This window comes from Canis aureus, chromosome 15 (assembly GCF_053574225.1).
Source record: "Canis aureus isolate CA01 chromosome 15, VMU_Caureus_v.1.0, whole genome shotgun sequence".
NCBI classification, from domain to species: domain Eukaryota; kingdom Metazoa; phylum Chordata; class Mammalia; order Carnivora; family Canidae; genus Canis; species Canis aureus.
This window is the reverse complement of record NC_135625.1, coordinates 46,028,994-46,055,864: the sequence shown is the minus strand read 5'-3', so window position 1 is coordinate 46,055,864 and position 26,871 is coordinate 46,028,994. Positions and strand designations below refer to the sequence as shown.

Below are 26,871 nucleotides of genomic sequence, written 5' to 3'. Positions count from 1 at the left end.
CATGGAGCCTGCTTCTCCTTCTGCCTGTGTCTCTGCCTCTCTCTTTCTCTCTCTCCCTCATGAATAAATAAAATCTTTAAGAAAAAAATTTGTTAGTGAACATACCATGCAATATTGGTTTCTGGTCTGATTCATCACTTAAACACAACATCCAGTGCTCATTGCAAGTACCCTCTTTAATGCCCATCACCTATCTAGCCCATCTCCCATTCAATCTTTTTTTTTTTTTAAGATTTATTTATTTATTCATGAGAGATACAGAGAGAGAGAGAGAGAGAGAGGGAGACAGAGACAGGGACACAGGCAGAGGGAGAAGCAGGCTCCATGCAGGAAGCCCGATGTGGCACATGATCCCGGGACCCCAGGATCACACCCTGGGCCGAAGGTAGGCAACTAAACCGCTGAGCCACCCAGGGATCCCCGATCATTCTTAATTTATTTATTTATTTTTTAATTTTTTATTTATTTATGATAGTCACAGAGAGAGAGAGAGGCAGAGACATAGGCAGAGAGAGAGGCAGGCTCCATGCACCAGGAGCCCGATGTGGGATTCGATCCTGGGTCTCCAGGATCGCGCCCTGGGCCAAAGGCAGGCGCCAAACCACTGCGCCACGCAGGGATCCCCATTCTTAATTTAAAGTGTAATCCCAGCTCCCCTAGGATTCACAGCCACCTATTACCATCTGATTTAATGATGAAATAAGCAACAATTTATAAAATGTATGCATAATACTACTATGTGGTAAAAATGTGCAATAAATATAACAACTCGAGAGCTAGGCTGACTCTTTCATTAGAACACTGAGTGTGGTACAAAAGCAACTACATGAACTCAGGGAAAACAACCATTAAAAAGCAGTTCACAGAAACACCAAAAGAGAAAAAACCTGGTTACCTCCTCTTTCTTGATATATTTAACACTTATGAAACACTCAAGTAGCATATCTTTAATTTCTTTACTTTCCTCTAAATCATAATCAAAGCAATATAAAGCCTGATGAATACGCCAAAGCCGACATATGTCTGTGCCCTAGAAATGACATAAAGAAAAATGTTAGTTTTTTAATAAACAATTAAGGTCACATTTCAAATTTACAATAAGAACACTTTATGTAATAAATAATTACAACTCTATTCATCAAAAAGGAAAAAACCATGGCAAAAGCAAACAGAAGCACCAATAGGCAGCACTATCTGGTTTCTGCAATGCCGAGTGCAGCAGCCACCAGCCCTGTTAGGCTACAGAGCACAGAAGTGTGACCAATGCGATGAGGGACCTGGTGTTTAGTTTTCCTCACTACAAGTGAAACTTAAATAGCCCTGTGCTGCTAGTGGCGCCCACATGCTACCACACAGGTGTAAAACACTAGAGACATTAAGTAAAGTCTTGATTTAAAAGCTAAACAGAAAATAAATAAATAAATAAATAAATAAACAAACAAACAAATAAATATAAAAAATAAAAGCTAAACAGAAAGACAGGAAAAATGATTTTTTAAAAACAGTTTTTAAAAAGATAAACCAACAATGACAATCCTATGACAAACTGTGGGAGTAGACAGTCTTTTCTGTCATCAAACTGGCGGCTCCTTGGAGGTCATGGTGAGACAGACCCAGATAGTGGGAGTGTGATGAAGTGCAAGCTTGCTAGGAAATTGGCAATGGGTATCAAGGTCAAACCCACTAACCATGAATCTCATTTCTAAGAATCTGCCATAAGAAAGTAAAGGTATGAGGGGAAGAAAGAGGAAGAGAAATTCCTAAATATCCCTAAAATGGGAATTCCTTAGGTAGTGGAATTACAGAGGATTTCATTTTCCTCATTTTCCCTTCTTCACTTGCCCAATTTTCTAAGATGAACATTAAATATCTTTTGTTCTCTTGATCAGGGGACAGAAACAGTTCTCTTTCTGGATATCTTAACTGCACACCAAAGATGAAAGGCTGAGAAATGCACCAAGTTAAATCCAATCCTCAAACCTGCTCTCTAAAACTTTAGGTCTAGGCTTTAGTCTGACACGACCCCACATCCTACAGGTGTGGTGCCTCCACGTGGGCCCGAGGACTTTCTCTACCACTTCTGCCCCATCACCCTTCACCACACACATCCAATCCTATGCAGTCTCAGAGGACCACACTAAGATGGGCAGCCATTCCCACTTATCTCATCCCTTCTTCGCTACTAAAAATATCCACTTTTGCTAACAGTGGCAATGTAACCCTTCAAAATCCCATCTGCAGCAGATAGATGTGGCTATAGGTTAAGAACTTCTGAGGTCTGGCCCTTGCTGCTTCCCTGCCTCTTCCTCCAGCCTGGAACTCACACAACAAAGTGGAGGTGGAGCAGCCGCCTTGCTACCATGAAGTGGTAAGAGAGGGCAAGGACCACACACCCTGGAAGGTAGAGGAGAAAGCCTGCATGAAACTGCAATGTGGAGCCATTGCCTGCTGCCCTCCCCCAAACATCTTAAAAAAGACCCTAACCCAGGAAGCAACTGCAGTCAGGCCACTTATGAGTGAACATAATTCATAACTGGTATAAACACATGCACTATTTTAAAAAGTAAACATACTGTTTTAGTCTGCAGGCTCTTCCTTAACAGCATGATAAAAGCAGTCTTTCCCATATCTTCCTTGGCAGGCAGACCTTTCTCCCACCACGTGACACATAAATCCTGAATGGAACTCTGCAGCTTTCTTTCAGATTCAGGTAATGCATATAAAATACCTAAAACAGAGCACAGTAAATGTTCAATTAGTAAATTACTATAAACTAATATTAGCTCAGAGTCAATAGTGTAAAGTGCCATGACTCACAAAGGTTTGCTAAGCAAACACTAGTTTACATCTAACTTGCCAGAAATTTATATACATTATTTATAGAATACAAATGATAATAACTTGTAAAAAACTGTTAACTACTGTTATAAAAGCAGATCCAATAGAATACAGAATTTTAGTACTGTAAGACTCAGAAGGGTCACACTGTCCAAACTCCTCGTTTAAGAGAGGCAGGTATTCATACTACCCAAACGTAAGCACTACAACACCCACAGGTAATACTCAACACCAAACCCAGGTCAGGTGTGGTGACCAGTAACCCACTACAACTGTCCTTCATAAGTTGGCCTCAAATTCTGGCTCACTGGCGAAAAACAGTAAAAGAATTATTAAAATGGAAAAAAAAAGAATTATTAAAATGAATACAAAAACTGCAGTGCTTTTATTAATTGAAAAGCTCAAGAATGAAATGAAAATACTAATAATATGTTCATAATTATAATCCATAGATATCTGAATGCCATTACATACACGTTAAATTCCTGAATTAATGGGAAGTTAGAAACAACTACAATATCAGCACTAATCATTTATAAAAGTTATTTGGAGACTGAAAATAAACTATGGTTACATTCACAAAACACTGGGAACTATTTATATACTGATTAGGGCTAACATCTTAATCAGACATTGTATTTCAATGCAAGAATTCTGAATAAAACATCTACATACATCTAAGTGTTAGCACTAAGAATGCAAAGTCTGATGGGAAAGCGTGTCATACAGAATTAATTACAATGTGAAAGTGAGGACACTTAGGTGATTTTTCTTCTCATTACTTAAAATCATTTTTGCATCTTTTATATCTGTAAAATAGTTTTATGTATTTTATAATTAGATATTCTCATTAATTCTTAGTGCTCCTCCTAAATTAGAAACTACAGTTTTACAGTTTAATTAAAATCTGAAAAGCACCATGATACAAATTTTAATAGTAAAGTTCCCCTAATTGTCAACACCTATTTCTCAGGTCACTTTCATAACATATTTAAAAAATGATGCAGCGTCACAAATGCTTGGTTAAACTGAAACTTTCTGGCAGTAATCACCAACTGAGGAATTTATAATCTGACCATTTTTCCTTAATAAGCTCTTACCACTGGTCCCATAGGTCAAATAAGACGTACTGGAAAATCTGAGAACAGCAGTCAGTTGTTCAGTAATTTACATTCTAAATCAGTGCATCAGGATAGCCCTTAAAATAATACTTCTTGGGACACCTGGGTGGCTCAAGGGTTGAGCATCTGCCTTCAGCTCAGGGTGTGACCCCGGGGTCTTTGGATTGAGTCCCACATCAGGCTCCCCACAGGGAGCCTTCTTCTCCCTCTGCCTGTGTCTCTGCCCCTCTCTCTGTGTCACTTATGAATAAAAAAAAAAAAAAAAAAAAACTTAAAAAAAAAAAAAAGAATACTTCTTTGCTCCTTTTCTAGCTGAAGTAAAAGAGCTTAAAAGCAAAGTTACACCTTAATACTTCTGCTTCTACATGAAGACTGGCTCCTTCCATAGAGAACCAGTAGATGCCCACCTCTAAACATGCCATGATATCACAAATGCAACTCACCATTCAACATCACTGCACATTCCAGTAAGTCTTCATAGTTCTCACTTTCATTTATTACAGATACAGAAGCAAGAACCACACATGTAATTGCATGAATTATTTCTATGCTGTTTTTCTACAAATGAAAAAATTCAAATTCAAGTGACTTAAAATCAACTTAAAATAGAATTTTAAAAAGAAACGTGAATGTTACTAACTTTATAAAAATTAACCCACACTTCTAGCTTATTCTAAAAAGTAAATTAAATTTGAATACAGGTCAGTTGTCCAAAGAGAACAGCAACATTGAATAGCAGATTAATAATGGGCAGAATTGTTTAAAGTAAAACTATAATAAACATACTCCTAATATTCTTTCTTAAATTCTAGCTTTTTTTCATCACTTAAAATTCAATTACATACAATATTTTTTTTTAACAAATTAAAGGTAACAGGTTTTCTATTTGAAAAATTACTACTACCATTTTTGATTCATGCTCTGTTTCCATAATGTCTTCACCCTGGACTTCCAACGTCTGCCACTCAGCCACAGGGCTTTCTAACAATACACCCGTTAATAAATTCTTGAGCCTTTGCCATAGCTCTTCTTTCTGTTTCCTTGATAATTCATCTAGTAATTCATTTAGGCTGAAAGGGTCAGAAGCATCTTTCTGCAAAATAAATAGCAATTGTTATATTTCAATTACAAAAATTAGTTCTATCCCCTTTATAATGGCATCAAAAGGAAGTTTTGCTAAATTAAGTGCATTCATTAAGTGCTAAGCTAATGACCATTTCAAGAGTTGAGCTGTAGTTTTGAAATACTTTTCCTAAGTGGAAAAGTACAGGAATTATGAGACAGAAAGTAGCAGATGCCAGGGCACCTGGGTGGCTCAGTAAGTGAAGCATCTGCCTTTGGTTCAGGGCGTGATCCCAGGGTTCTGGGATGGAGCCCTGTAGAGTCTGCTTCTCTCTCTCCCTCTGTCCCTCTCTTCACTTGTGTGTACACACTCTCACTCTGTGTAATAAGTAAATTCAAAAAGTAAAATAAGAAAGTAGCAGGTTTCTCATCTATATATTCAGCCCTAGTAACCTAGTCTTTGGAGTTTAAAAATTTTACCCACTTAGAAATATCCTCTCTAAAATCAATCCATCCAGATGTCCACCACTCCAGGCCTATCATCAGGGCACAAAGTATGTTGGAGCTGTACAAGAACAACAACACAGCCAAGCCAACTGAGTATACTTGAAGTTGCTGATCTCTAACCCAACTTGGACCCTCAACACCCCCTCTTACTCATCTCTAGACATCATTCTCTTCTTTTAACCAATGAGATTATATCGGATCCTCTCAACTATCCCTAAAACCCCCGAGCCAACCATTTCTTCTCACTCTGAGCTGATGAGCTTACTCCCTGATACAGCAAATAGAAACCATTACCAAAGGGGTAGAGCATTCATCTTAAAGGGACTGTGTGCAGCCAATGTGAGCACCAATCAAGTGACCGTAATGGATTATAACCCAATCAATAAAGTAAGAACCAGTGAAACGAAACTGATAATAAATAAATAAATAACAAACAGCATCAGCATGCTATAGATCACCAATGAATAAATATGGAAGGAATATGGGGTTAGAAAATCACAATTTTCTATACTATATACTATAATAGCCATTATAGTAATAAATGTTTCAGGCAAGAATCATCAATTGACACTAAAACCAGAAGGTACAAGTCTGATGAAGAGCAGGGTATTTACCTAATCTCAACTTACTTCCCCAATTAAGATCACTTATTAATTACGAAGGTGGAAACAGCAGCTTGACAGTGGAGAAATCTGGTATAGCCCCAACCTAAGTGACTGATTAAAACTAACCTCAGCAATAACAGGACAAACGGACATCATGTGCCTCCACTGAGGAAGACAAAACACCACTTATGCAGCTCCTGTCAAAACGCATAAAATGAATTTAACCAAATCATCAAAGAAGTGCAAACTGAAGGATATGCCACCAAACAGCTGCCTACACTCAACTATTCTGACCTACAGAATGGCATTTCATATCATTCAACTCGAAGAAAACAAGTGATGCATAATCCTACATCTTCTCATTTTCGTGTTTAACTAATAGCTACACGGTGATTAAGATACTAAATAATTAAGTGTTAATAAGGCTTGCTACTCATAAGCTAAAAGGAATGACTATGAATACAATGACTAACTCAGCATCCTCCTGAGATATGTGCTGCTGAGCAACAGTCCAAGGCACTAGGGCATGTGACCAGGGGTAGCTGCGGACAAGGATCTCAAAGGGCGCCCTGTCACTACATCAGCCTGATCCTGTAGGGACTGTGCTACCCAGATGTTGCTATTTTGGCCTTTTGATTTTAAATTAATATTAACTAGCTTCATCATCATCAATTTAGTTTGTGATAGTAGTTAATACTATGACAAAAGTTTGCAACAATAATCTTGTAAACTTTAAACCACACGTGTATTGCACACATAACAGAAGACATATCATCTACACTCCTACTAAAACAAGTGTTTATATAACATCTAAATAGTGTGCTCTCAACAGACACTTCTGAGATGTGCTGCCTGTGAGTCTGTACTGACTATTTTTGTTTACAGGGTACTATTTTACAATATGAAATCATATCATAATTCATTTCCCTCTTAAAAATAATTCCAGGATGCCTGGATGGCTCAGTGGTTGAGCGTCTGCCTTTGGCTCAGGTTGTGACCCCAGGATCCTGGGATAGAGTCCTGCGTCGGGCTCCCCGCAGGGAGCCTGCTTCTCTCTCTGCCTCTCTTTGTGTCTCCCATGAATAAATAAATAAAATCTCTTAAAAAAGAAGAAAAAAAAAAAACTTCATAAATGTTGCTAGCAATAAATTTTCTATTAGGTTTCTCTCTACTTAATTACTACTTTTTTTTTTTTAATTACTACTAACTTAATTTTCACTGCATGAGCAAAACAAATGACATGCATCTTCTGACCCAAAGTCACAAGTGTTTTAGAATTGATACCTTAACTGTTGGGGTTCCTCAAGGTTCTGTCCTAGGCTTCTCTTCTTACACTACAGATGGTCCCATTGCATTCCCATGACTGAAGCTTCCAAGTGTCGCTGAGGACACCCAAATCTGTCTCTATGCAGGCCTCTTTCTTGGGCTTTAGGTACAGCTACTGATCCACCTACTGGTCATCGTGTGCACATCCCCCTGGCAGTCATCCAAATGTCCCAAATGGAGCCTATCGTCCCTCTAAAACCTGCCTTCTTCCTACTGAAAGGCACCACAAGTCAGAACCTGGAATCCACCGTGGCCTACATCCAGTCAAGAGCACCACCACCTTGCAACCTGACAGCTTGCAAAGGCACCCATATCTCCTAATGCAACCACCATTGTGCAGGGCACAGCCTCTTCACTACTCTCCACCTATGTGTATACAAGCCCCCATTCCTCTCAGGATAACATGGTAAAGAAGGGCTGTCATAATCCAAATCTCAGCCCCTGCCTCTTCCTGCCTGACCTGGCATTTCTATGCCCTAGCCCTACCAAATATCTTCAAGTTCAAACACAGTGTATCTTCTCTGGTCTTTAAAGTTATCTCCTCTACTTGGAGAGGTCCTTCCCCACATCCCTCTTTGACTGGCTGACTTGTTTACTCTTTAATCACAGCTTCCATACCCTTTCCACTGGGACAGGAAGCAGTCCGTGGCTGAATGTGGGCCCCCTCCCATATCCTTGCCCCAGCTTAGCCTTGTTACTCTGCTATACTTACACACCTGGATCCACCACAACACTGTAAATAACCTGAGGACCAAAAAAGTTGTCTTCCTCATGCCACGCACAAAGCAAGAGATCAATAAATATTTAAGTAAATAGAAGCACCTTGTGCTACATCACTTAGCATTCTTACAAGTCTCTTAAAAGAAGCAGGAAATACAGTGTGTGCATCGCTGCCCATCAGCAGGTGTATTTGAATATAGTTCTTTTTTTTTTTTTTTTGAATAAACTTTGGTCCCTAAGGATTCACTGAGAGGATTATATTTCATTTGTGGACGTAAACAACCAAATCATAAGAAAACTAAACTTAAAACTTACATCAAGTTGAACAAACTGCAAAAACTCTCCAATCAGCTCCTTAGACACTGCTTGTACAAATGTCTCTCGCTTTTCCATGACAGATGAAACTGTTTTTCATGTGGCATTTACTCTGTAACCCTAGCAGAAAACAGTCATACTGAAACTTGAATTTGCAAATATAACTTTTCCTACAAGATGTAATTTGGTACTAACATCCAAAATTTAAAAAAAACAAAACAAAACAAAACAAAAAAAGATCCCATAACATCTATGGTAAACGGCTTCTAACAATATTATGACACAAACATTACCATATCTAAAAAATAACTATTACTTTATCAAGGATAGTATCGACATAACGTTACTAACGACGTTAGCAACGAAGGCTCTAGGAGGCTCACCTTCTCTCCTTTCCTTACCACGATGCTCAGGCAGGTCTGAGTCAGCTCAGAAAAAGGAGGCTGATTCCATCAGAACAGGAACACAAAGTGTTAGAGTCAATGAAAGAAGGTACTAACAGAAAAAAACACAAAGGGAGAGGCTGACCTCAGCTGCTGAATCCTGAAGGCCGCCATCCTCTAACAAGACCATCACCGTCACAGCGGCGCGGCCACCAGGGAGCTTGTTAGCAGGGCAGGTGCGCCAGGCGCTCCGAGGCGCTCCGAGGCGCTCCACCCACCCGCTGGGGGGCCTGTGTGCAGCCCCCGCCCGGGGCTCCGGGGCTCCGGGGCTCGGCGGGGGGGCCCCGGGGGATCCTACGCTGCACTCACAGCCGCTGGCAGCGCTCCGTCTGCAAGACTGAGTCGGAGCCCCAGGGGGCAGGGACCAGAACCCCGTGCACCGCTGCAAGCGGCGCCGGCGGGAACAGTCAGGGCCCCGTGGTCACGGACAGCAGCCAGGTCTCCGCGGGCTGCGAGCTGCGAGCAGCTCCCCGTCGGCCCGGCGGCGGGGCGGACCCGCCCAGAGGTGATGACTAACCCCACACTCCCGGGCGGCGCAGGCCAGGGCGCGGACCGCACGGCCGCTCTGCTCCAGGCGGGGGGCCGGCCCGGCTCTCCGGGACTCGGCTCCCCGCCACCAGCTGTGCCCTGGGGCTCCCGCGGGACGCCGCGCCGGCGGGGAGCAGCCCGGTCCACCGCTGGGGGCTCGGCACACAGGAGGGGGCGGCGGCACACGACGCGGCGGGTCACCGCGGGTCAACGCCCCCGACCGCCCCCCCCGCCCCCCGCCCCGAGCCGGCCGTTCCTCCTCGGGTCCTCACAGACGCGTGCGGACAGGCTCCCGAAGCGCGGCTCCGGGGTCAGAGCTGGGGGCGGCGCTGGGGCCGGGGCAGGCGGGCCGGGTCCTCCCCGAGGCCGGTCCACGGTCCCCTCCCCTCGGCCCGGGGCCGCCTCACAGCCGCCAGCCAGCCGCGGGCTCGGGTCACGGCCCACGCGGCCCACGCGGCCCACGCCCCGCCCGGCTCCGGCCGCGTCCCGACCCCCGCCCCCGCCCCCGCCCCCGCCCCGGGCCCGTCGCCGGCCGGCACCGCGGCGCTCACCTCGCCCAGGACGGCCGCCGTTTCCCGCGCTCCGACCAGATTCAAACCCGCCCGCCCGCGCCGCGGACGCGCCCTGCCGGCCCGCGCGTCATCATGCGCCGCTCTCGCGAGAGCCGAGCGTGCCTGGGTGGAGCCGCGGCCACGCCCTCGGCCCCGCCCCGCCCCTGGCCCCGCCCCCGCTCCCGGCCACGCCCCCGCTCCCGGCCACGCCCCTCCCGCTTCTGCGCAGGTCTGGCATTTTCAGTCTCAGGTCTAAATGTTTTATCATTGATTTAAACAGCTGAAGTGATTGCGATCTCAACGTGATAGTAAAGATGGACTTTAAGATGGCCCCATGATCATAAACGTGCAGTGCCATCCGAATTCTCCGGAGCTGGGCCCCCGCGGCCAGCCCAACCTGCTGTCACCCTACCTGGTCCCCCATGAGGACGTGGCTCCCTCCGGCTTGAAAGATCCAGAGGGGATTCTGCTCCCCTGATGTAGCCTCCGCGAGGCCGAGTGGCCGCGGCTGTCCTGGCCCAGGGGTGTCGGGTGGAGGCACCACGCGAGCCACAGACATAGCTGCAGACCTCCAGCTGCCACTCCAGGAAAAATGAAAATGGTCAAACAGGGACTCCTGGGTGGCTCAGCAGTTGGGCGCCTGCCTTCGGCTCAGGTCGTGATCCTGGGATGCAGGATAGAATCGCGCATTGGGCTCCCTGCAGGGGGCCTGCTTCTCCCTCTGCCTGTGTCTCTGCCTCTCTCTCTGTCTGTGTCTCTCATGAATAAATAAATAAATCTATTTAAAAAGTCAAACAAATTTTAATCACGTGCTTTATTAAAAGAATAAATGAATCAAAACTATTATCATTGCACTGAGCAATATAAAATTTTGGGCTTTGAGGCAGGGTACTGGTCTGTGGGGAATTTGGTGGCCACAAGGCAAGGGGAAGGGCCCGATGACAGCCTGGGAAGTTCTGTGCACCCCCTCCCCATGTCACCCCAGCACCAACCCCTCCCTTGGCCCACCCCTCCCACCGCAGAGCAGCACCTCCTCCCAGCCCCGGGCACCCTGGGCTCCTTCCTGATGCTGTCGCCCTGTCTCGGGCACCACCTGCCATCTGGGAGCTGAGGAGCCCCCCACTCACTGCCCACCCCTCGGTCAACCTGCAGATGGCCACACCTGAAATCCAGCTGCCCCTCCCGGCCACGGAAGCCTTGCCCCATCTCCGCTCCATCTCGCAGCACCCCATTACCTCTTTCTGGTGGCTCTGCCTCCTGAAGAAGCAGCAGACACTTTGGGGTGGGGGTCTGGACCCACACCATCTGGGCACTGGGCTGTGCCCCTCACTACCATCTGTATGACCTGGGATGGGACAGGCGGTGACCGGAGTTGGCTCCCTCACACACACAGTGGGCCTTTCCTCATGGATGAAGCCAGGCCTCCTGGAAACCCTTGACAGCTTCCCATCTGTCCTGAGCCCTTGGAGCACCCCACACATACACAGCCCTGTCTGTGCCCCTGTGTCAACACCACAGCCTACTCAGCCCTAGAGCCTTGCAGTGAGTCTGGCAGCCTTGCTTCTGTATGTTTTTGTCAAGTAGGCTCTGTGCCCCACGTGGGCTTAAACTCACCACCCCAAGACTAAGGATCTCATGCTTTGCTTGAGCAGCCAGGCTCCCCGCCCCCGCCCCATTTCAGTTGCCTAAAGAAAATGTTTTCAGAATAAATGAGTGAATGAGTTTTGGGGTGATCTGTCTCTTGAGAACCTTACCATGTGGTAATGAGAAGAGGTGGAGGATTAACATTGGACCCCATGGTAAGGCAATATAAACTGAGGCTGAAGATAAAATTCAGGTTTATTAAAAAAAATATTTTGTAGGGATGCCTGAGTGCCTCAGAAGTTGAGAACCTGCCTTCAGCTGACCCCAGGTCAGCTGAAGATCGAGTCCGGGGTCCTGGGATCGAGTCCGGCATCGGGCTCTCCACAGGGAGCCTGCTTCTCCCTCTGCCTGTGTCTTTGCCTCTCTGTGTGTCTCTTAAGAATAAATAAAGTCTTTTAAAAAATTATTTTGTATTGAGCAAGTAAGAAATATGAATTATTCAAATTCAATGGGAACCACTGTTACCAGTTTCCTGGTTATCCTTCCAGAAATAGTCTCTGCCTCATAAGAAAACACAAGATTTGTCATTTCATCATCATATTCAGAACTGGGAAAATAATCTAAAGAGAAGGAGGCCACTGGTCAGATCATCAGCTTGGTGCTGACGCCAGGAGCATTTATTTCACAGGCATCCCGGGCACACCAGCCCAGGGGGAACCCGCAGATGAGTCTTGAGTCTGGATTCCAAGAAAGAGGGTGGGGTGGTGACTCACCAGGAGGCCGCAGAAACTTCCCTTCCTCTTCATGCTTTTACGCTGTAGCATCTCTAATGTTGAACCTGGGAAACGTGGCTGTGGATGTGTTTGAACAACCCTGGAAGGAAAAGCAGTAGCAACTGGGACCTCGCGGCGCTCAGTTGTCCTCTCTGCTCCACACCTGCCTGCATGGACATGAGCTCTGGGGAAGCCCTGAGGGTGCAGAGGTGAAGTGTCCCCTGCTGAAGCCTCCTGGGTACATGGGTGGAAGAAAGCATGAACCCCCACCTCGCACCCAAAATTTCACTCCTAACTGACCAGAGATTGGCTATAAATGTCTTCCCTCTTCCTTCTCCTTTTAAAACTTGTGGGTGGATGGCCAGCCCCTTCAGCCAGTCCTCAGCCTCGCTGCACCCCTTCTGGGGTGGGTTGGGGGCCTGAGCCCCCATTGCCCTCACAGGCCCAGCAAGGCTCAGCTGCCTGGGTGTCCCTGGCGGCCGAGAGCGCCCCCCCCCCCAGAGTGCCCTGGGTCCCGCAGGCTCATTGATTAGAGCCCCTGATGGTGGGTGAGGGCCTGGCATGGGTCACTGTGCACCCCCCAGGGCAGGCCCCACACTGTTCCCCACACTCCAGCATACAGGAGGCACTCACCGAATGCATCGGAAGATGAGCGTCCACTGGGCTTGGCAGGGACCCTGGTGAGCGTCCCTCCCTGCACCACCCCAGGAAGGCACGCACCCCGGTGAAGCCACAGCAGCGTCATCACACCTGTGGCCCCTGATCCCTTACTGTCACGCATCCAAGTCTTGTGATGGAAAAGTCACATTTGCCTTTCAAAACCTTCTGGGTACATTAATTCCAAGTGTACTGATTATATGTGGCTCCTAGATTAGTCTTGTTTTATCCAAATAAATGCTGACTTGTTAACTCACTTCGTGTCATATATTCTGTCCTATACTCTCTTGGAAAATTTCCTGTCCATTTATGAGCTAGAAAATGGACTATCATCCTACTGGCTGTTACTGCATAATTAAACGCAAAGGATGGTCTAAATATTTGTGATAATAGGACAGTTTAGTAAAAGAATAACTGATGTAATGGGCTGTCAGGGCATTTCACTTTACGAAGAATGATCTAGTTATTTAAAGATTTATGGATTCATTATTTGAGAGAGCGAGCGAGCAAGCGTGCTCACGGTGGGGGGGGGGGCGGTGGGGGGGGGTGTTCCTGCCTCTCCTTCTCCCCGCTGGTGCTCTCTCACTATCCCTGTGTCTCTCTCTAAAAAATAAAATAAATAAAATAAAATAAAATAAAATAAAATAAAATAAAATAAAATAAAATAAAATAAAATAAAATAAAATAAAATATAAAATAAAATAAATAAATAAAATAAAATAAAATAAAATAAAATAAAATAAAATAAAATAAAATAAACAATACAAAGAAAATTGGACACAGTATGGCAACTCTGTAAGAACCCTCCTCCTTAACTTTGTTGTTTCTGGTTTAGCAACTTTCTTGGGCAAATTATCTAAAAGCTGCCTCTGAAGTCTGCCCAGCTGGCTGTTTGGAGCTAAGGATTGGAGGGATTTCCTTGACTGAGGACAGAACACCCGTGGTGACTCTTTGGGCCCTGGGCTTCTCTGGGCCCCACCCAGCTCGGCAGGTGCACCCCGCCCTCCTCCATGTGCAACTCCTTTTCCAGACTTCCCTTGTTTTGGCTGGCCTCATGTTTCTTGACTGATATCCCTGCCCCATGCAACCACCATGTTGCATAAATGCCACTGAGGGTTTTTGATAGTTTTCCCAGGAGCCACACAGGTCATGGAGGGGCAGTTCCCTGAAGATCAGGGTGCCTGGGGGTGCTCTATACCCAGGCTGCACGCTCCCCCTCTCGCTGCAGTCACCACTAGCAGAGTCCCAAGGCTGCTGCATGACTTTTCCCATTATATTTTATTTTTTCCATTTTTTTAAATAATCTCCACAGCCAATGTGGGGCTCAAACTCACAACCCCCAGCTCAGGACCCACTGAGCCAGCCAGGCCCCCACCATTATATTGTCTAGTAGCTGGTAATAGTATATGAGACACAGAGCTTTGTATGTTTTCATGACTGGCTCCTTATTAAACACTTATTTTAGTAAGTTTTCAGATATTTTCTTGGATTTTACAGGTAGACAATCTCGTATTTTGAAAACAACTTCTCCCATTTATCATCTTTTTTTCGTCTCATAGCGTATCACCCAGGATTTCCAGAACACAAACTAAAGGCAGACTTCTCTGCTCCTTTCCCACCTTTGTGCTCAATTGTTTCAGATAATTACACTGTTGGCTTTTTGCTGCAATACTATCTATTCTTCATGTTCATCTTACCTTTCTCTTTAGGCTTTACTAAGAACTGTCAATATGTGTCTTTCTTTAAATGGAAACTTAGGACAAATCAGCCAAGGTCTGCCAAACTTGAGAAGTAATTCATCCAGCAGCTATTTACCATGGGCTGAGAGCAGTTTAAGAGCTGGAAAAGGACGTACCACCACCCAACCTCTGCCCCCGGGCTCACAGGCAGCTGGGGTGATTATATTAAGCATGCATATGAGGTGCTGAGAGGCTAATGGGGGGTGCTGTGAGGGGTGGCCCAGGAAACGCACCCTGGGCTGAGAACCCAAAGGCAACAGGAGTTGGCCAGGCCCATGTGCGAATGCGCTGGGGGCACAGAGGTGGGAAGGAGCACAAGGTGGACGTGTGCAGCAATGGGAGGAAGCATTATGGCGAGCGGCAGTGTGGAAGGAAATACAGGTGAGGGCGTCCCATGGCCTGATATGCTCTTGGTTTTTATTCTAGCAACAGAGACGTGTTTTCAAAGATCCCTCCGGCTGCTGCACGGAGCTGACAGGCAGGAGACAGGAGCCGAGTGGGTGCACTCTGGCAGAACGCAGGGACCCAGTATCTGCACATGGGAACAGCAGCACAGGGGCCAGAGGTCTCCATCTCAGGCTCCCAGGCAGACCTGACAGGTGGACAGGACACCGTGTGGAAGGCACACGAGGCCCGGCGGCATACACTGCAGATACACAAAACCATAGCATGTCAGTGCTATAAGCAGAATGTAGAGTGAATCCCAAAAATGGGACAGGAACAAAGCATGTATCCGTCCACACTTACAAGGTGGAGGTGGTATGTGAGCTTCATTGGCAACCAACAGCACAGAGGGGAGGCCTATGTGTTGGCGTGGCCGCAGGCACCAGCGGGCCGGTCGAGGGCTTCCAGATGGGAATGTGAGGGCTAATGTCAACCATCCCACCTTCTTTTGAAAAGGAAAGAATTCACAATTAGCATGTATGAATAACATACTGCATCTACTTTTCAAATTATTAGATCCCACACCTAAAGCTTCATTTCAAAACACAAAGGAAAAACAAATCCCAAGTGAGCTAACACAAAAGTTTATTGAATAAATACATGCATTGTCATGTAAAATTAGTTGATCAAAAAGGACATTTTCTAATAATAATAAAAAACCCTCTGCCGTTCTCCACTTGCAGCGGGTGATAACCCGAGTATAAACACACACACACACACACACACACACACACACACACACACACACTGGTCTGCACTGAGCTGCAGTCCTTGAAGAGCTGACCTCCCAATGAAGTGTGTCTGTAGAATGAGTTCTCCAAGTACACAAGTTGCAGTGAATACAGCTGTGATCTGAGATTTGAAAACACCACCAGCACTTCCATACTTTAAGGCACAGGATAAACCACCCACGTGTACACACTCACAGAATTAAAATCCATTTAATTTTCCTCCCATTGGTTTGGCTCAATATAAATAAGTCAATGTTCCCTTTTCCTGGATGAAGCAATGATTAAGAACCAGTGATGAACATTCTGAGAACTCACCCTGCAGCACTGGGTGTGGCCTCAACAGTGGGTTCTCACCCATCCCCAAAGAGCATAAGAGCTCCCCACTGAATGCTCATCTTGCCACGAAAGACAGAATCACATCTGGAAACGTTTTATGTCTTTAGAACCATCCCTTTCCTTTCTCTCTCTCCTTCTAAACAGAATGAAGCCTGCTGCCAAAGGCCTCAGGACCTGCAGATGGGTCTGTTCCCAGACTCCCTGTCCCTGCGTCACAAGGCAGGGGTCATGCTAACTAGCTTTATATCTTCCGTTGTATTTATTCCGTTGTATTTATTTTGCCTAACTGCTTAAATTAAGCATTCCATAAAGTAAATATGTACCAAATAGGTGAGCATATGATTGCAAAACCCAAATGTTTAGGATGTTGCTAAAAATTATTGGTATGATGAATTTCAGTGAGTGGTTCTCTTTTTAATAGATTATGCCAGAAGCCTTTCAACAGACCAATTAAGAAAACAAATAAATCTTCAATAAATCTAATACCATGAGCAGGCAACTAGATGTAGTAAGGAGTTACCTGCCTTTATCATGCTACTAAAATACCTGTTAAATTTTTTGTGTGCATATATGTTCATGTGTGCATCAATATTAATAAACTTCCTCCTGTACATTAACATTGGAAATGGTTTATAGTGAGGCTTTATAGTGAAGCTTCATTAAATAGGAAACAATGAGATTATACTAGTCTTTATGATTACATGAAATGTGTTGTGAACTATAGACTCCATTATAAATAAACCCCTGGCTCCAAGGGTAAATCAAAACAAACCTAAAAATCTGCTGGAAGGCAGAAGTGTGCAGAAGTAACAATCAGCGTCCACCACAGGCACTTTGGTATGTTTGGTCATATGAGCAGTCCATGAGTCCATGAGACGATTTATGGTAAGATCTCCAATTTCAGTCACAAAGCTCTATCCCCCCAATATAGTCAGATATGATTCTAGAATGTTCTTATGGCTAAGGAAGTCATTTGCATCATACAGCTTAAAATATTTAAAACTCTGCATCCGTTTCTCGTAGACGTGCACAGCTTACAACACTGCTGCAGAAACTCATCCCCCAAGAAGTTTGGGACTCAAGTATATAAAACATGCTACAGTAATCCAAAAAAGGAAAAAAAATTACAAAATAAAAACGATATAACAATATCCCAATACTGAGGTCAGTCATGGCATAAATGAGGAGACCCAGGAAAAGGTTATTTACAAGTCAATAGCCGCCATGCTGGAACCCTCTGGCCCTCTGTGCAGTGCCCAGAAGCTGAGCGCCACGCAGGGGGTCCAATGTACAATGTCACACTGATGGATAAATCAATGAGCTGTTGGTGTTTAAACCACCTCCTACCTGCTTCCTCAGATCTAGCCCACAAACTTTATGGTGATCCCGTAAGCCTGTTTTCACAGGCTGGGACAACACTGAAAATCAACAAGCTCATGACCGACTATTACAGGCAGCCTAACTGCTAACATGGAAAATCTGTATTATATTTTAGGAAGTATAATTATGTATTTGTGTACTATTTAGGAATAAGTTATATCAAGCAATTAAAAATAAACTTAAGACATTTCATTTTACATAAAGAATTTCAAATTAGTGCACCATGATTTATGAACCATGACAATGCTCTTAGTATTTTGTATTACTCAGTTACACACTTTTCCTTATAAGCACTTCAACTAACTCTCAATAATACATCTTTACATTCATGAAACTGGTAATATTTTGAATACTTTTATCATTCATGACGGGCAGAAGTATACTAATATTTAATCTTTCAGCTTTTCTTTTTAAAAAGAAACACCATAAAATTGGTCACTGAGAACTTTATCCTGCAAAGACAAAATGATTATCTGTCATAAGAATTTAATACATTTTAGAAGAAAAAAATATATTTCCTTAATCCATTTTCTTCAGAATTCAAACCAGCATGTAGAGATTATAAAAAATAGTCTATTTACATGGCATAATGTACCTCAGTGTGTACAAAACAAGGCAACAGTAAAGCATGTACATACACCTGCTTCCTAGTAGACATGACTTACAGACACACAGCTCTATGAGACACAGTAATGAGCTGCTACCCCTTTACATACTATAGTAACTGGTGAAATACTACAGAAAATTAAACATACAAAATCTAACGGTAATATTGGCCAAATATGCCTAAAATGTCAACATGGCTTATAAAACTATTAAGATTTATGTAACTAAATACACTGAAATTATAAACGTAGTCCTGATACACGTGTGGGAGGGTGGAGGGCACAGCGCAGCAGGCTCCTCACATCGGCACAGACTACGTCACCACGTGGGGTCTCGTGCCATCTTCCGTGAGGTCGTACCTAGGGGCGCACAGGGGATGAGGACAGAAGTGAGGTCAGCTGGGGAGAGTGCTGTGCAGCAAACACACCAGGCTTGTCTGTGCAGGGAACTCACCACTGGGTCCAACCCTTGGCTAGTTCTTCGGATGCCAGACCCACCAGGACCTATGGGGGCAAACGACATCTTCTGCAGTGGGTGGAGCAGCCCCACTCACCCTCCGCCAGCCTCCCGGCCTTTCTTCCTGCCGCAGTGGAACCTGCTCCTCCGTGTGTGAGACACTAGGTCACTGGGTCCAAGGGCTGCACCCCGTATCCAGCAGACTCCAAATGCAGATAAGAACCAGTGCAGATAGTTTACTGGGATACTGGCTCACATGCCACTCATGGCAGCACAGCTGGTATGAACAGTCGGTAACTGCTATCGATAGCTGAAAACTCCTCTTTCCTAACCTGACCTCTGTGTACATTTAATATTAAAGAATATGCAATCTTGTGTAAGAGTTACTTGTGAATTTACACAAAAACTAGAATAAGTTCAGAGAAATAAAGCCACTAATTTGTTAGATGAATATATGCTATCAATTTGTAAAAACATTAAAAAAAATATGTAAAAACATTGAAAATAAAATAATCTTGAAAATGTACTCAGATTTAAGACAACAGTCTTTTATTGTCTATTATTTTATAAATAAGCATTAATCACACAGGGAGCTCACTCCTTTCCACTTATTTAAGTATGGTCTAAAAAAATGCATTTTGGTTAAGTGTTTACTATTTATAAAAAAATAGGAATTAACCAAGGATAGTTTTCAAACTTACCTTGCCAAGAAGCCCTTTATCTTTGGACAGGAAGCCGCCGCTGTTCTTTACTGCTACATCCAACGTTCTCCTCTGTACTTCTGGTAATGAAACACTGAAATCAAAGCTGACATGGAAAAAAGAGGACCTTCCTTAAATTTCCCCTTAACTTTGTTGTATTTTACTATGACTAAAAATGACATTTCTGCTTATGAGACAGTTCTGAATCTTATGCTGGTTTTTATTATACAATTGAGTTTTGTTCAATGTTTGGATTTGGCATTTCATAAAGACTCAAAAACAAATTTTTCCCATTATTTTCCAAATGTGAGGTGACGATTGTAGCACTCTAAGTAGGGGAAAGGCCCTCATGTGTGGGGAGGGGTGTTCTTGGAACATCCACACCTGAGCCTCCATCGTCGTCATCATCCTATTGATGGGGCCTGTGGATGTTACAGGGCATGGCAGGGAGTGCAGACAAGTTCTCTCATCCAGGTCTAACAACCAAAGAACAGTGATTACAAAGCCTGGGTGAGTGAACTGAAGGAAGGTATTATGTGACAGAGCTTCACAGAAGGGAACAGATGTCCAGTGCACTTTCTAATGACTGAAGTCAGAGGCTGCAAACCAAAATGCTTGCAGGGAACCACATCCTCAAAGCTGGCTGGTGTCTGGCCATTGTGAGGTGGGGTCTCTAGTAAACCAGGGGACAAAGAGCCCCCAGCCCCACAGGGACATGGCTGGAAGGTGGCCGGCTTGTCCACGGATTTAGAGTAGCTAGGAACCTGGCAGGTCAGGTTTCTGAAACCTTAAATGCTGGGGCTTCATGAGAACACAGTCAAGACACACTGATACCAGAATCTGGTGCACACCAGTCAGTTTTTTTTTTTAATATTTTATTTATTTATTCATGAGAGATACACACAGAGAGGTAGAGACATAGGAGGAGGGAGAAGCAGAATTCATGCAGGGAGCCTGATGCAGGACTCGATTCCAGGACCCAGGGGTCACAAGTCGAACGCAGACGCTCAACCATGGAGCCACCCAGGTGCACCACACCTGTCAGTCTCTGTTGGTTAAACAGAGCTGTTGGCATGAAAATATGATAAAGGACCAGTCCTTTTACAGATAAATGTAAACAGAAGTGACAGATATTGACACCATTTGACTTTATTATTTCCCAAAATGCTGGTGGACTTTTAGCTATGGAGACTCTAATGTAAGGCACCCAGTTTGTACAGACTGAGGCTTATTTAAATGTGGCTCCTGAGGCTCCTAAGCCCCCAAGGCCCTCTCTGGAGATGAGCACATCAAAGTGATGGCAAAAGCATATAGGACCTTCATTAAGACATGCATTTTTTAAAAAAATTTTTATTTATTTATGATAGTCACACACAGAGAGAGAGAGAGGCAGAGACATAGGCAGAGGGAGAAGCAGGCTCCATGCACCGGGAGCCTGACATGGGATTCGATCCCGTGGCTCCAGGATCGCGCCCTGGGCCAAAGGCAGGCGCTAAACCGCTGCGCCACCCAGGGATCCCTATTAAGACATGCATTAAAGAGATCTGCAAAAATGTTAAATAATGCCATTTATTTATTTTCACTATTTTTTTTTATTGTTTTAGAAACTAGCTGTTTTTCAGAAGAATATTTTAAGATGTTATAGGTTAATTATTGTTATTTATAATAAAACTTAAAATTGAGCCCTGGGTGTTGTATATAAGTGATGAACCACCTAATTCTACTCCTGAAACCAATACTGCACTGTATGTCCATGAACTAGAAATTAAATAAAAATCTGAAGAAAAAAATTAATATATACTTATTTTTAAATTCTTAGTTTAGCCACGGTGCTAGTGTGACTTTTTATTGATACTTCCCGACAGAGCACTGGTTTGAATGCATCAGGGGCTCAGAGGCACTGATCCAGCCTTCCTGCCCCCCTCCCCCCACCAGTGAACACCATACCTCTGGTCAAACACAGGGTTCAGTGTTTTCTTTGACACGTGTGTTTTTCTCCTTCCTGATCTCCTCTTGTCTGGTAACAAATACATGCGGACATATGGGTCAGAGCCATCTTCAGAGAAGGCAATGAGATTTCTTATGACACAAACCAGAGAACACTAAATATTAGAATCTAGGAAAATGGTAGTGTCACATTCAAATTAACTATTCTGAATTCCTATTTATCTAAAATGCTGAGCAGCACAAAGGAGCAAAGTGTGCTCCTGTCTTCATACTCTGCTCGCTTGTTGGCGGAGGTGACTTCTGCCTCCATTTCTTGAGCCCAGTATTTGGAGGACATTCTGACACTTAGCTCTGCTGGCATCAGAGCAGAATGTGCTGCTTCCCTTTCCATGGTACTTACCCTGGCTGTCATCTCTCCTGAGGGAGAATGGTGGGCCTCACAGCTAAAGGAAGCACCCGCTGGGACACCCCAGCAAGGACACCCACATTCCACGGGTGTGGCTGCTTGGGCTGCTCAGCCCACAAACCCTCCATTCACCCAAACCCCTCACCTCCTTTGTGCAACTCATGCTGCTCTTGTCCTAGGACAACTGGTCTGAGCCAAACACAGTCTAGTATTTAATGATCAACAACTACTTCAAATTATTCACCTACTGATCACCTTGGAAATCCAGTCAGGGGACTATTTGGTGAAAGTAATTATCTCACAGCAAGAATGAATAAAGTGCCAATAAACAGGTATGAAACTAAACTCTACATTTATATATGTATTTCTAAATGTCACTCACTTTAACTCCTGGGCTTCTAAGAGCCTTTTAGAAGATGCAAATATTTATGTCACACCTTAACATCATACCTTCTCCTGGGATGGACAAGTCTCCTAAAAGAGAACTATTTATTTGGCTTCATATCATCATCACTAATCCAATACAAATTATTATTTTTTAAGATTTTACTTATTTATTCATGAGAGACCCAGAGAGAAAGAGAGGCAGAGACACAGGCAGAGAGAGAAGCAGGCTCCACGCAGGGAGCCTGATGCGGGACTCGATCCCGGGACTCCAGGATCACACCCTGGGCCGAAGGCAGTCACTAAACGGCTAAGCCACCCAGGCATCCCATTCAAATACAAATTAAAGCAACACTGTCATGTCCTTACACTTACTAGATCAGTACACTGAACAATGAACTGTTCCTGACTGGGGGTGGGAAAGGCACGCCTGTACACTCTGTGCCAATGTCAACTGGTTTGCTCCAGAAACAGTCTACAGAGATAACTGGCAATACCAACATGATCCTATAAAGTTTTCTGGATCCTTTGAATTGATATACACTTATTCCTGAAAAGTTAATTCCAAAGAGACACTTAAAGAAACATATGTTCATTACTTTGTTATACATAATAGGACAATTTAAACATCCAGGATGGCAGCTCAAGAATGTATTTCAAAGCAACCAAAATGGCTATGAATATAAAATACTTGTGAAACAAATATCAAGAACACAACACTGAATACTACGGTTATGCTATAATCTAATGACTTTGTTCTTTAAAGATAAAATAAATTCACCTGTTTGGTGAGGCTACAACTAAGTGTTTTGCAACCTGTTTAGTGCCCAAGCTCACCTGCAGGAGTGCACGACCACCACCAGCTTGTTTCTCTGTGAGCTGTGCCGGATGGTCAGCTGGATCTGCCCCAGGGGCGACTGCCCCAGGGTCATCCCACTGGGGAAGCAAAGCAGAGAATTACAGCTCTCCTCAGGACTGAGGGGTGTGTGTCCCTGGCACAAAAAGGAACCAAATTACCCATGGACTTGAAAATAATTTAAACTTTGAACTTGGAATCAACCAGCTGAGCTCACGTTTCAAACAAGGTTTCAATATAACTGAGTTATTCAGCACTGACAGCATTTTCAGTTAAGGCCCATGGTAAAAATGAGACTCAGAGGTCCCCTAATAATTCCTTGGTCTCCGCAAAGCAACGTCTGGCCTATCTGTATCCAAACCTACATATGTGTTCTCAGAGCCCCACACACATTGCTTGCTCTGATTTTTATGGGCAGCCTCCCGGATGAAGCACCACCTCTTGGCTTTCTCTCTCAGGGGTGAGGCACAGACTCTCAAGATGCAACGCCCAGCTGGGAAAATCCCAGCTGCTCCCCAAATTTGGCTCCTGAGAAAAAGTACTTTCTTTTTTTTTTTTTCAAGATTTATTCATTGGGGAGAGAGAAAAAGAGAGAGCCTTCGTGTGTGAGAGAGACCACAAGCAGGGGGAGGGACAAAGGCAGAGGGAGAAGCAGGCTCCATGCTGAGCAGGGAGCCCCCCACCCCGACGTGGGGCTTGATCCCAGGACCCTGAGATCATGACCTGAGGCAAAGGCAGATGCTTCACTGACCAAGCCACCCAGGTGCCCCAGAAAAAGTACTTTCTTATTTAAAATTCTATTTCCTTTTAAAGCAAGAGAGAAAGGACTGGCTTTTTTTTTTTTTTTCTTTTCCCCAAATAGTGGACCCAAGAAAGTCTGAAGGAGAAAATCGTGCTGAGTGTGGGTCACAGACCTGCATACTCTCTCCTCTAGACTCAGGAGCACAACCTTTATCTCTGCCTCCATTTCTGATTCCTCAACACACCTCTGAGAATAAGAACAGAAATAGTAGCTTCCAAGTGCACATTTATTCCTTCTGCTGAAAGCTAAAGGCCAAGGTCTGAAGCCTGTGACAACTGTCAGCTATTTTCCTCCTCCTCTGAAGACTCTGGAGCCTAAATATGCATCCAGAGACTAGATAACATAGGGCTAGTGGCGCCATGCTGAGCAAACAGGACTCTTTCTGGGAGCACAGATACAATCACAGTGCTAACAGCAAACATCAGCTTAGGGTCCTGCCTTCCTGGTATGAGGACAGAAATGCCGTGGCTTCAGACCCTTTCCTATTCATGGAACATGCTATCCCACTGCTTCCTGATCCTTAAATGAGTCAAATATTAGGTCCTAGAAAATGGCAGGTTTATTTTAAAAGTCAAAGACTCTGAGTAAAAAACCAAGGCCACTGTAGGTTCTTTTAACTTAAGATGATGTTCCATCCTTGCAGCATGAGAGACATGTACTCTGACTTGACAAGAACAAAGAGGGTGTCTACTTACTTCTCCAGCTGCCGCAGCCTCTGCCGAAGCTCCTGGGTGGCAATGGGCAGTGATATGTCAGAGGCGATGCTTGGGGTGGGCTCCTTGACGGAGATGTGGCTTGGGGAGCAGGTGGCACCAGCCTGGAGGCTGGAGGAGCTCCTGCCCAGGTCCCGGGGCCCCTGGGGGCTGGCCTCCACAGGCTGGGCTCTGTCTTCCACACCAGGCTTATCACTGCTCCCAATAACTGGTGTGCATGGGGCCGTGCTGCTGTCACCAGAACCTGGTGATGCAGACATATGAGATCTGACAGACACTTTCCTCCCTTCTTTAGAAACAGAAGGTCGTTTTACTTGAGCTGAGTGTTGGTGGTTGGGAGACCTTTCTTGCTTTTCGAGGTGGAGTACCTAGAGGTGGAAATGAAAATGAAATTAAAATCAGCGACACTAGGACAGCCTGATACCTGTCAGTACGTTCAACAACTCTTATTACTGAAGCAATGCCGTATTACAGTTTAGAAAAGGAAATCTAATCAAAGGATCACACTTTCGTCATGAAATGTCATTTCTGTATTTCTCCTCAGCCTCTTCCATTTGCACACATTTTCGCACAGTTGTGAAGCGATGTCCCTGATGGGTGAACCTGAGCTGAGTGCCCCCAAGAGAGGATGAGAGGCAAGGACATCTTCCCCAGTGGCCTCCATACACACCAGCCTCAATGCAGGAGCAGGCCTCATGCTCATAGGCTCGTGTGAGCATGCGGACCCTTTGCTTTGCTGGCTTTCCTATGTCAAGTGTGCAATACTCACACTCACTGAGCAGAGCCTATATTCCACAAACCCTGCACTCTGGCATTACTGTGACAGTGTCACCTTTTCCCACTTTTATAAAATGAAGCTGCGGCAAACAGCTTTATGTTCATGGCCTGTCTGCATTTCTTCTTACGGAAAGTCAGATTTGCAGAGAAAGGGTTCTTGATTCAAAGGGCTCTATGATTTAAGTCCTGGAGACACTGCAGGCCTTTCTGGAGAAACTATGCTGATCCCCAGAGTTGGGGCCAAGTGGAAAGAGACCACGTACACTGCATTCTCCACAGACTAAGTTTGCTTTAATTTTTTTTTAAGTGGATTCTTCTTTTTAATTTGCATTTTAAAAATCTGTGAGTTTTAGCATTATTTTATTTTATTTATTTTGAGTATTTCCTTAGGCACACAAGAATCAGTGTCTATCTTGGACAAAAAAAATTTTTGTTTGTAGTTTCTACCACCCTGTAGAGTTTTAGTAAATTTTCTCTCCTGAATGACCTTTAAAATTTTAATCTGGTCTGCTTAAGCAATCTGGAAATACCAACTTGGGCGGATGTCCCCTGGGCACTGAGATGCTGCCAGCAGTGGTTTCCCTGCTTCCCAGACAAGTGCGTGATCACCGTCCACGAGTGTCCCATGCCTGTTACCACACTCGGGAGCAGTGCTCACGAACCCATCCACTCCTGGACATGATGCAGAAGACGACAGTACCCTGAGGGCAATCTTCATCTTTAGAGTGCTGTTGGGGCCTGAATTACTGAGTTGGAATCGCTGGTTCATGGTCATGTCATCGCTGGTAAGCAGCTGACTGAGAGGGATCTTCAGATGCCCCAGAGAACACTGATGCTGTTCATCTTTGACCTGCAAGACACAAGACACAACACACTTAGCTCTGAAGGTAAAGACAGAAAATGCATAAATGTCTAAAATCCAATCTTTAAAAAACACTTGCGCCATTTTTTTTAAAATTTTTTATTTATTTATGATAGTCACACACACACACACAGAGAGAGAGAGAGAGAGAGAGGCAGAGACACAGGCAGAGGGAGAAGCAGGCTCCATGCACCGGGAGCGCGATGTGGGATTCGATCTTGGGTCTTCAGGATGGCGCCCTGGGCCAAAGGCAGGCGCCAAATCGCTGCGCCACCCAGGGATCCCCACTTCCGCCATTTCTAAGTAGGTTCTCATAAACGACGGACACCATGGCCACCCCTCAGAATCCTGTGACGAGTGAGGTTACAATGTGCCCAAGCCCATGTGCCTGCTACCTCCTGATCACACAGTTACAATGAGCATGAGACAATACTGTGTTTAAGGAATCCACTAGAAGCGTGAGTTAATAGAGAGTAATTAATCTATTCAAATCTGAAGATTAGGGAGAAACGTCTTAAAGTCTGTGAAAACGATGACAAATATACATTCATAGTGATGTGTCTACCAAGTTTCTACTGGTGATACTTGCTTTTGGAGAAAAACATTTTTTTTTTTTTTTTGAGAAAAACATTTCTAAGTACCTTTTAAGCATTCTCTATTCAAAATCTACCTGCTTGTTTCGAAAATTCACACTATCCACT

The 26,871-nt window shown here is 44.5% G+C and overlaps 2 protein-coding genes across 14 annotated transcripts in view; both read right to left on the bottom strand.

Moving 5' to 3' along the window:
* Positions 1-10,124, bottom strand: part of NCAPG2 (non-SMC condensin II complex subunit G2) — a 63,952-nt gene extending 53,828 nt beyond the window's left edge. For 6 of the 11 annotated variants that reach the window (XR_013353098.1, XR_013353099.1, XM_077849487.1 and 3 more), the window contains exons 1-7: positions 10,017-10,124; positions 8,878-8,989; positions 8,495-8,614; positions 4,864-5,052; positions 4,403-4,517; positions 2,574-2,728; positions 896-1,030 (exon numbers count right to left, since the gene is read on the bottom strand). Coding sequence is in view for 9 of the 11 variants with exons in the window: in XM_077849487.1 (XP_077705613.1) it covers positions 896-1,030; positions 2,574-2,728; positions 4,403-4,517; positions 4,864-5,052; positions 8,495-8,572 (672 nt within the window). In the remaining 2 variants the exon portion in view is untranslated. Of the gene's footprint in view, positions 1-895; positions 1,031-2,573; positions 2,729-4,402; positions 4,518-4,863; positions 5,053-6,259; positions 6,331-8,494; positions 8,615-8,877; positions 8,990-9,454; positions 9,478-10,016 lie in introns of those variants that run through there. The other 5 variants (XM_077849492.1, XM_077849493.1, XM_077849490.1 and 2 more) reach the window with 5 other exon arrangements.
* Positions 10,125-15,781: 5,657 nt separating this feature from the next.
* The window catches only part of ESYT2 (extended synaptotagmin 2), an 82,310-nt gene continuing 71,220 nt past the window's right edge, over positions 15,782-26,871 (bottom strand). For 2 of the 3 annotated variants that reach the window (XM_077849485.1, XM_077849486.1), the window contains 7 exons: positions 26,009-26,158; positions 24,514-24,899; positions 22,998-23,096; positions 21,371-21,502; positions 19,424-19,529; positions 18,720-18,769; positions 15,782-18,625 (listed from right to left, as the gene is read on the bottom strand). In XM_077849485.1, the coding sequence (XP_077705611.1) occupies positions 18,580-18,625; positions 18,720-18,769; positions 19,424-19,529; positions 21,371-21,502; positions 22,998-23,096; positions 24,514-24,899; positions 26,009-26,158 (969 nt within the window). In that variant the 3' untranslated portion in view covers positions 15,782-18,579. The remainder of the gene's footprint in view (positions 18,626-18,719; positions 18,770-19,423; positions 19,530-21,370; positions 21,503-22,997; positions 23,097-24,513; positions 24,900-26,008; positions 26,159-26,871) is intronic. The other variant, XM_077849484.1, reaches the window with a different exon arrangement.